The sequence below is a fragment of the Balaenoptera acutorostrata genome, chromosome 11 (assembly GCF_949987535.1).
Source record: "Balaenoptera acutorostrata chromosome 11, mBalAcu1.1, whole genome shotgun sequence".
Classification (NCBI taxonomy): Eukaryota; Metazoa; Chordata; class Mammalia; order Artiodactyla; family Balaenopteridae; genus Balaenoptera; species Balaenoptera acutorostrata.
In genome coordinates this window covers 100486783-100495843 of record NC_080074.1, presented here as the reverse complement: position 1 = coordinate 100495843, position 9061 = coordinate 100486783, and the positions used below count along the sequence as shown (strand labels likewise).

The following is a 9061-nucleotide window of genomic DNA, read 5'->3' as shown; positions in this document are numbered from 1 at the left end:
GGTTGGCTATGTCAGAGTCCTTCACATAATCCTTTGATTTTCCCATCAAGTCTCCTCACCCACTACCCTTTCACCTCCTGCTGGACCTGCAAGGTCTCCCCCATCCTGGCCTGTCCACGATCATGGTCGCAGCTCTGGGACAGCTCCAGGTCAGTCCCTGGGGACCCTGATGGCACAGGTGCTGTTATGGTGGGGGAGGCTGGGGGAGACATCCCAGAGAGCTGGCTGGGGTTACTGGAGGTGGTCCCCAGGCCGGGCAGGAGCATCCGTCTCCAGAGGAGGAAGAAGCGCCTGAGGAAGGGCAGGGAGAGGTGGGAAGGGAGCGGCAGACACGGTTAGGGGCCTTCACCCAGGTCTTCATCCTCAGCCACATCGGGGACTGCAGGCCTCTCACTGATTTTTGGGTAATTCAGCCTAGCCCAGATGTGGCTCTTGCTCCTTAGGGGATAAGATTTGGGTGTGGGGAGGGGGCCAGGACTCTGCTCTCTCTTGGGGTCCTAGGATTTGCAGTGGCCTCTAAGGGTCCCCTGCTGCAATAGGGGTCCCACTGGGGCTTCCCTGGTGGCGCAGTGGTTGAGAATCTGCCTGCTAATGCAGGGGACACGGGTTCGAGCCCTGGTCTGGGAAGATCCCACATGCCACGGAGCAGCTGGGCCCGTGAGCCACAATTGCTGAGCCTGCGCGTCTGGAGCCTGTGCCCCGCGACGGGAGGGGCCGCGATAGAGAAAGGCCCGCGCACCGCGATGAAGAGCGGTCCCCGCACCGCGATGAAGAGTGGCCCCCGCTTGCCGCAACTGGAGAAAGCCCTCGCACGAACCGAAGACCCAACACAGCCAAAAATAAATAAATAAATAAAAAAAAAAAATAAGAAAATCCTTTAAAAAAAAAAAAAAAAAAAAAAAAAAATAGGGGTCCCACTGTGTTACAGGATCACTCCTGCCTGGGATGCCTTTGTGCTCTGCAGCTGAGGAATTTCCTGCTCCCCTTTCAGCCTGCAGGTCTGGGCACATAGGGTGGGGGCATGCGGGAGATGGTGGCTGAGGTGAGGGGGCAGTTGCAGGGGGATACACAGCTAGACTGTCACTCCTGCCTCCTCTGGGGCCCCTACCAGGACGTGGGGCCTGAGTCCTCGGGCAGCATGGGGTCCTCTGCCTCAGGGCACACGCCGACCCTGACCTCCGGTCCATGTTGGTCAGTTTCTTCTGAGTAGAGGGCTCTGGACCGACCTAAAGAATCAAGGCTGAAGGATCATTTGGAGTTCAGGCTGGAAGGTTGTTTGTGACCATTCGGTGCTCTCTGGGCCTGGCGGACGGGGAGGGGGCAGGGGCCTGGCGTGGAGCTGTGTTAGAAGGGTGTAGTCACTCTATCTCACGTGGAAATAAACATATTTGATTCTTGATCATCTCCCTGGGGTCTAAGACTCTGGTCAATGAGGTCAAAGATGGTCCTGGGATGCACAGCTTTGTGTGTCCCTAGAAGGGCTGGGGTGGGACCACCCATCCGTGGCCATAGCTCCCCCCTACCCCCCCCCCCCGCCTTTTCATCACCCACACGTCGGTGCCCTTGGTGACCATCTCTTCCATCTGACAGTGAGTGGTGCAGCTAGATTTGAATGAGGGGTAGGGTCTTCGCAGGGTGAGCATGTGGGCTGGGATTGGTGTGTGTGTGTGTGTGTGTGTGTGTCTGTCTGTCTGTCTGTCTGTCTGTCTGTCTAGTGGGGGCAGGGACGAAATATCCAACAGGGTTTTGGAGGAGGGAGGACTGAACTTGGTGGGTCTCTGGCTCCCATGGCAGTGAGCATTGCCCACTGCTGCCCACAGGGCAAATGGCAGCCCTGGCTTCCTGCATCGGGGTGGATCCCGCTCCCACCCGCTTGGAGATGCCCAGAAGCAGCTCAGTCCTCCTCTGGTTGCTTGTGTTCCTTTGGGGTCTCCAGGCCTCTTGTTGGATTTTGGCTCCTGGAGGGGAGTGGTCCAGTGGAGGATGTGGACCCGCAGGAGGTAGGGTGTGGGTGCTCATGTCACAGGAGTCTTGGGGGACTGAGGCTGCTTCCGCTTGGGTCCAACAGTCACCATGGAGGCCTATGTGCTCCCGGCAAGATCCCAGCGAGGGACCGACATGCAGAGCACAGACGGCAGTCCTATGGGGAGAGGCCTGGATATGCACTGTGAACTCGGAGTGGCTGGGACCTGGTGAATACACACGGAACATCTTCCTGTGCCTTCGCCGCACCTGGGAATGGAAAAGGTAGGATTCCCCCAGTCCTCTGAGCTTCTGCCGCTCTGCCCTCCCCACTCTACTGGGGACCCTGCGGAGAGGCTGGGCAGGGAAGAAGTTGCTCAAGTCCACTCTGCATTCTTTCTTTCTTTTTTTTTTTAATTTTTATTTACTTATTTTGGGTTGCATTGGGTCTTCGTTGCTGCAAGCGGGCTTTCTCTAGTTGCAGTGCGCAGGCTTTTCATTGCGGTGGCTTCTCTTGTTGCAGAGCATGGGCTCTAGGCGCACGAGCTTCAGTAGTTGTGGCTCACGAGCTCAGTAGTTGTGGCTCGCAGTCTCTAGAGCGCAGTCTCAGTGTAGTTGTGGCGCATGGGCTTAGTCGCTCTGCGGCATGTGGGATATTCCCGGACCAGGGCTCGAACCTGTGTCCCCTACATTTGCAGGGGGATTCTTAACCACTGTGCCACCAGGGAAGCCCCACTCTGCATTCTTGTCCAAATTCCTTTCCTAATTCATTACAGGCTTGTGGTGGGATGAGTGCTGCAATCCTGGCTCTTGTTTGGAGCCCCAGAGACCATCTCGGATGTGCAGGGGCCTGGCCATTGCAGGAAGAGGGGGCAGTGGTGTTCATCTAGTGAGCACAGGCCAGGGACTTTCCAGCATTCCCCTCCTTTCCCCCAGCCAGGCTCTGTCCCCACCCCACCTTGAGTCCTCTTCTCTCTGCTCTTGCCCTACAGGAAGGACTTTTATTCTGAAAGAGCCAAGGCCCCTGGAGGTAGGGAGGTGACCAGAGGCTGGAGCTGGCCCTGACTCTGAACAGGCCCTACCCATCTGGGCTGTTTTCCAGGGCAGCGATTCTGGGACCCTAAGGGAGGGGCTGTGCTGTCTTCAGTTGTCCCCCTTACCTTCTGTCCCCAGCCTTGCTGGACTGTAGGCAGAGGGTCCTAGAGGCCTGTTGCCTTCACACCTACTCTCACCTTCATGCCCTCATGGCCCTCATCTTTCTAGCCCTCAGCCTTGTATCCTTCATCTGCTTCCCTTTTCAGTCTATTCTGGAGCTCTTGCCACCTGTCCTTCCCAAAGCAGACATGGAGGCCAGGTCACTATTTAGAAGCTTCCAGCCTCCCCCAGCACCGGACAGAGGTCTCGCCCTGACCCATCCCTCTTCCCCAACATGTAGGCTGCAAGCATACAATGGCCAGGGCTCATTAGGTGTTGGTCAACGTGGTCTGTTGAACTCTGTGTGGCTGGGGCCATGCCTTGGGCCTGGTTCTGTTGACCGCATGAGTTTTCTCAAGAAGAAGGACAAGGAAATGGACACAAATCCTCTCCCAGTAGCTCCCGTTTAAATTCTTGAATCCAGTCACACTTTTCCAAAAGGTCCACCAGTATGGTTTCCACTAATGCTCAAATGCTCAAAGCTGAGTTCTTAGATGGAAAAAAGAAGAGGCCAGATGAATGAAAGAGATTGGGGATCTGCTATTCTCTGGGCTCCTTTCCCCTTTGCCTGTTTCTCTCATCTGGGAGGCCAGATCTTGAACTGGATATGAGGTCGCTATCGGGCAGTGCAGTGTGAGAAAGAAAGGGCTTTGGCCTGGGGGCTGCAAGTTATAGATTAACATGGGGTGGAGGGAGGGGGGATGCAGAGGGAGGGTAAGTGACCTGAGAAAGGGACTGCTGACCTGGGACCATCTGGGCTTGAAGGGGACACAGGCAAGAGGAGACTGGGGACTGCCGTGGTCCGGGGGGGCCCTCAGCTCCTCTCTGGCTACTTGACCTTCCTGAAGACCTGCTTGTGCACTGCATCCCTTGCAGTTATTTCCTGGGGATAGAGTAGGAATGATGAGGACAGAGAAGGTTCTTGCCAGCCAAGCCCCTTTCTCAAGGTCCTTGACCTCCATTGAATCCTTCAGGATACATCAGCTAGAGCACTCGATGTATGGGGAATTGTATCGTTGTTGCAAACCCTCAGCTTTCCACCCCAGAGGAAGGAAGGTAGCTGGGTCAGGGAACTGAAGTGGCTAAGTCTCCATGTCTCCGGTCATGATTTACGCACATGCGTCTGACTTACAACCAGGGCCCACCTTGGCCACTCCACTTCTTCCTCTCTCCACTCTTTCCAGGGCTTCTGTTTTCCCTCCTTAGTTGCCTTCCTTGAAGGGAGGCGAGGCTGGAGTAGCAGACTGACTCGATTTGGGTAAGGGAACGCATCCTAGCTGGAGGCCCCCCTCTTACACACACCCATTTGCGTCTCCTCTCCCAGCCCTCACCCTGCTCACCAGATACAACGTCTCTCCCTCCAGCCAGTGTCTCCAGCCCCGGTTAGGGACCTCCCCTTTCTCTACACATACCAGCTGCTCCTCTTCCCAGGTGACAATGGTCTATGGGGGAGAGCGGGAATAAAGGGAGACTTGAGGGGGCAGGACACCCAAATGCCTCCAGCTCACTCTGGCTGGGCCGCCTGCTTTGCATCCAGCAGACACTGTCTTGCTCCAGTCCCTTCCTTCTGAGTGATTCGGCAGGACTCCAGTCCCCCACTCCTAAAGGCCACTGTTTGTGACAGTGACCATTTGGGCAGAGCAGGGATGAAGCAGGATCATGGGGGGCGGTGAAATTGGGGGTTAGGGGATGAAGAACGGAGAATTTGTCCTCTGCCACTTCTGGTTGACCTGGAGGAGATTTTGGGAAAGAAGGGAGATTGTTTGGGAGCCAACCAGGGAATCTCCTTTCTCCTTTTTCTCAGTCTCAAGGGCAGCTGCAGTGTCCCTGAGCATGAAGGATCAACCCCCCAGATCACAGCTGGGTGGGCCTGGGCCTTCCAATCATCATTGTTAGGCCCCCCAATAGGACAGGCCCCCCCTAAACAAGGAGCTCAGAATCTTATGGATTTTTTTTTTGGCCGTGCCATGCGGCTTATGGGATCTTAGTTCCCCCGCCAGGGATCCAACCCAGGCCCCTGGCAGTGAAAGTGCGGAGTCCTAACCACTGGACCACCAGGGAATTCCCAGGGAGCTCAGAATCCTGATCAGATAGAGGAACAGTTGGTAGGTATCTGTGATACCAGGCAAGACTGTTGATGGTGGGAGTGGGGAGGGAAGAGCTGCGTCTTCAAGGCAGTGAATTAGATTGGAGATGATGGGAACTTTCCAGCAAGGATAGAAACAGTGTAGAGGTAAGAAAGAAGAGTAGGTAGTTGTGAGGGGCTCTAACCCAGTATGTTTGTGTGGAGGCCCTTGGATGCAATGTGGAGCGTATGGACCTTACCTGGAAAGTAACAAAATGTCACTGAAAGGGTTTAAGTCAGGGAGTGTCGTGGTCACTTTTACATTTTAGATAGATCCTTGTGGCTGCAGTAGGCAGAGTGGATTAGAGGAGGGTCAAGACTGGGCACCAGATGAGAAATGAGGGCCTGAAATAAGGTGGTGACAAAGAGAAAGATTAGGAAGGAACAGATAACAACCATGTAAACAAGTGATGTTCAGTAGAAATACAGTAGGTCTTAAATGCAAGCCATATATATCATTTTAAAAATTTCTAGTAACCACATTAGAAAAGCAAAAAGAAACAGGTGAAATTAATTTTAATAATATATTTTATTCAACCTAAAATATTCAAAATATTATAATTTCAGCATGTAATCGATATAAAATTTCTGAGCTGTTTTACACTCTTTTTAGGTATTGTCTTTAAAATTCAGTGTGTATTTCACACTGATAGCACAGCTCAATTTGGACCGGTTACATTTCAAATGTTCAGTATCTGTATATGGCTAGTAGCTACCATACTGGACAGCACAGAAAAGTTATACAGGCTTCTTGACCAATTACATGTGGTGCACGTGTGCATGCGTGTGCGTGCACACACGCGCACGTGTTGGGAGCATGGCGGTAAGGGAACACAAGGTAATGACTGTGACTCCCAGGCTTTGGTCCTGCTGGTTGTTGACATTGATGGAGACAGTAAATATAAAAGCAGGAATAGGTTTGTGTAGGAAGATCCTGACTTTGGGTTTGACCTTGGGGCATGCAGATGGAAACATTTTGCAGGCAGTTGAAACTTCTCCGTGGAGCTCAGGTGGTGCCTCTGGCGGGAGAATCTGTGTCCAAGGCAGTTTATAGATGGTAACCGAACACATGGGTGTAGATGATTTAGCCCATGGATAGTATACAGACAAGAGAGAGAAGGTCAAGAACAAAATACTGGGGGGAAATCCCAGTTTAAGGGATTAATAGGGGAACTAGGGTCTGCAAAGGAGGCCAAAAGGAACACGTAAGAAGCAGAAAGGACTGCAAGAGAGTGGGGTTAAAGAGGCTGAGGGAAAAGAGACTGTGGTGTCTGTAGGGTCACAGGCTAGAGGGTGAGCGCATGTTTGCTCATTGGCCTGAGGGTGACCTGCCCCTATTGCCCTTTTGGCTGGCGCTAAGAGGGGGCAGGGGAGAAGTTGGAGGGAGTGGGGGCTGGGTGGGTGACAACAGGAGCCTGTTATCCTAGGGACTCCATAGCCTGCTGTGGTCATCACTTCCCCGGCTCTGGATGGGAAAGGTCACTTTATTTTGCCCCACTCTGTTAAGTGCCCCCTGCTCATCCACACCCCCTCCCCGCCAGCCTGAGAAAAGGTACCTGGCACTTCCGTCCATCCGTGATCCTCAAGTCCTCCTCAAACTGCACTCCCACCTCGAATTCCAGCACTTTGTTTCGGAAGGTGCTGAGGGTCTTCACTGTCACGTGGTTGCCCCGATGGTCAGTCTCCTTGCCTGGCTTGAGCAGCAGCGCGATCTTCCGCAGAGCCATGTTGATGTCCACGGGGGCTGTCCTCTTAGGACGAGGGTCCTCTCAGCCAGCTGGCCAGGGGCTCCTCCACCCCCAGCAGCAGCCTGGAGCTGGGAGCATCCCCTCGGCTGGGTCTGGGACTGTGGATTTACTCCTTCCTAGCAATGCCCCTGGCTAGAAAAGGAGCCCAGCCCCCCGACCCCCAGCCTTTCCACGATGTCAGACCCTCGCATCCCCCCTCCTCAATGGGACTGGAGGCAGGAAGGGAGAGGGGAGAATGAGAGTGAAAGGGTTCGGGAGGGGTGAGGCCATTACTTAGAGCTTGCAGGTAGTCCTCCATGTTCTTCTGCGAGATAAAGCAGTAGTAGCTGGTGAGGCTGGGAGGCATGGTCCGGGCTGGCCAAGGTGGAGGTCAAGATTTCAGGAGAATAGAGGGGACAGGGCAAGGAGGGAGAGGGTGTCATCTGACAGGTGGGGCTGGGAGACTCCTGGCCAGCCTCTGCACACACACAGAGGCAGCTTGTGTAAGGTCTGTGCTACCAGGGTTTTTATAGAGCTGGGGCCCTGTTGCAGTAAGAGCTCCTGCCAGACTTCCTCCTTCCCTCCCTCCCCCCCACCGTGATGAGTGTGAGGCTGGTGTCTGCAGCTCCAGAGAGGCGCAGGGACTTGGCAAGTTTTTGCCTGACCTCGGCTTCTCCTGAGGAAGGAACCTGGACCAGGATCTGGGGCTGTCAGTCAGGCAACACTTGAGCCATCCCGAAGGTCAATTTTGGCTTCCAGCCCATTTCTGGCAGGTTTGGGAACCGTCCTGAGACTCCGGGGGCAGCCTCTCCTGGGAGGGAGCTGGTCTTGCTGGGTGGAGGGGGGCATCCTTTCAGACTCACCCAAGGGTGAGTTCTAACAATATCCTGAGACCTTGGGGTTGAGTAGGGGATCCCGAAAGGTATGAGGGGGAGGAGGTGGGGAAAGAAGGGGGGACAGCCAGCTGGCCGGGAGCCCCAGTGAAGAAAATCCTCCAGCGCTGGCCCCTACAGATCCCTCGGACAGCTTCGCTGAGCTGGGGGCCCGACACTGGCTTTCCAGACTCTGTCCTATAGGACCATTAGGAGGGGAGCAGAGAAACTGCAGAGGGGGCCGTCAGCAGCCTGACAAAGTCTGGCTGGAGCAGGGGAGGGAGGAGTCGGCTGGCTGTTCGGGAGAATTCTACGCGCTTCGGCTTGGGACCCAGAGGTTCCCCTCTCCTTTTGGAGTCACTGATGGTCCCGTCAGCCACCCCCGTCCGCAGCCCTTGGCCGGCCCACGCTTACCAGATGTACTCCCATTGCGGGGGGCGGTGCGCCTCAGTGACCGTGTGCCCCGCCCCGCACTCCCTCCCCGCGACGCGGACTCTTCTTTGCCTCTCGAACCTACCAGCCGCCCTGGCTTCAGAACCAACTGGGCTGGTTCATCAGGGGTTAAGGTGGGAAATTTGGGGCGAGCGGGTGAGGGAGGGTGAGGGAGGGTGAGCTCTTCCTCCGGTCCCAGAACCGGGTCCACGGGGCCCGACTGCCCACCCCGTAGCTTTCTCAGAGACCTGGGGCTGGGAAATGAAATGCTAGCGTAGGTCGGGGTCAGGTTGTAGGTTTGACTGCGCGGTTCCCAGGAGGCACCCAGCAGGGACTCGCTGATGGAATGGGCTGTGAAAAGAGGTTAATGCAGAGTTGGTGATGGTGGTGGTGGGGTGACGCGGATACTGTCCCTCCTCGCCTCCCTCAGGTCTCCGTTGACGTCTGCTCTCCCCACCCCCGGGCTTCTCGCGTCTTCATTCTCCCCATGGCCCTCTTTTTTCCCACCCCCTCTACGGCTTTCCAGCTTCCTCCCCGGCCCCCGCAGTTCCCTTGCTCCCCCAGATTGCAGTCAGGGGAAAAAGCCCTAACACGTTCTCCCACCCCTGCTCTCCGGTCCCATTGGTTCCCTCCCCCCTCCCTGCAGCACCTGGCCCCCCACCCCAGTCACCCGATTGGCCAGCGGCCCCATCAATCCTCGCCTGGCCGTGCTGACGTCATCCTGCAGTAGCGGGGATGGGGTGGGCATG

At 55.5% G+C, this 9061-nt stretch overlaps 2 protein-coding genes across 4 annotated transcripts; one reads left to right on the top strand and one right to left on the bottom strand.

The window, feature by feature from the left end:
* Nucleotides 1-3900: 3900 nt before the first annotated feature.
* On the bottom strand, nt 3901-8385 carry RBP5 (retinol binding protein 5). 3 transcript variants are annotated; one of them, XM_007170118.3, is made up of 5 exons: nt 8295-8385; nt 7303-7383; nt 6838-7025; nt 4497-4598; nt 3901-4039 (listed from the first exon to the last, which is right to left on the bottom strand). In XM_007170118.3, exons 2-5 carry the CDS (start codon nt 7373-7375, stop codon nt 3986-3988), a joined length of 417 nt encoding a protein of 138 aa, XP_007170180.2. In that variant the 5' UTR covers nt 7376-7383; nt 8295-8385; the 3' UTR covers nt 3901-3985. The 3 variants fall into 3 exon arrangements, with proteins under 3 accessions (XP_007170180.2, XP_028019313.2, XP_057413315.1); XM_028163512.2 differs by lacking the exons at nt 3901-4039; nt 4497-4598 and adding an exon at nt 5860-6313 and having other exon boundaries at nt 6838-7030; XM_057557332.1 differs by lacking the exons at nt 3901-4039; nt 4497-4598; nt 8295-8385 and adding an exon at nt 5860-6313 and having other exon boundaries at nt 6838-7030; nt 7303-7515.
* LOC130709294 (uncharacterized) lies at nt 7609-9042 on the top strand. Its single transcript, XM_057557566.1, has 3 exons — nt 7609-7619; nt 7957-8446; nt 8743-9042. The coding sequence occupies exons 1-3, from the start codon at nt 7609-7611 to the stop codon at nt 9040-9042; spliced, it is 801 nt and encodes a 266-aa protein (XP_057413549.1).
* The last annotated feature ends 19 nt before the right edge of the window (nt 9043-9061 follow it).

Coding starts and splice junctions, on each gene's coding strand:
- RBP5 (XM_057557332.1), bottom strand. CDS start 7,451: ATGACACCCTCTCCCTCCTTGCCCTGTCCCCTCTATTCTCCTGAAATC. Junction 7,031..7,302: donor GGACTACCTGCAAGCTCTAA/GTAATGGCCTCA, acceptor TCGTCCTAAGAG/GACAGCCCCCGTGGACATCA. Junction 6,314..6,837: donor CGGATGGACGGAAGTGCCAG/GTACCTTTTCTC, acceptor CCTTGGACACAG/ATTCTCCCGCCAGAGGCACC.
- LOC130709294 (XM_057557566.1), top strand. Junction 8,447..8,742: donor CTGGTTCATCAGGGGTTAAG/GTGGGAAATTTG, acceptor CGCCTCCCTCAG/GTCTCCGTTGACGTCTGCTC.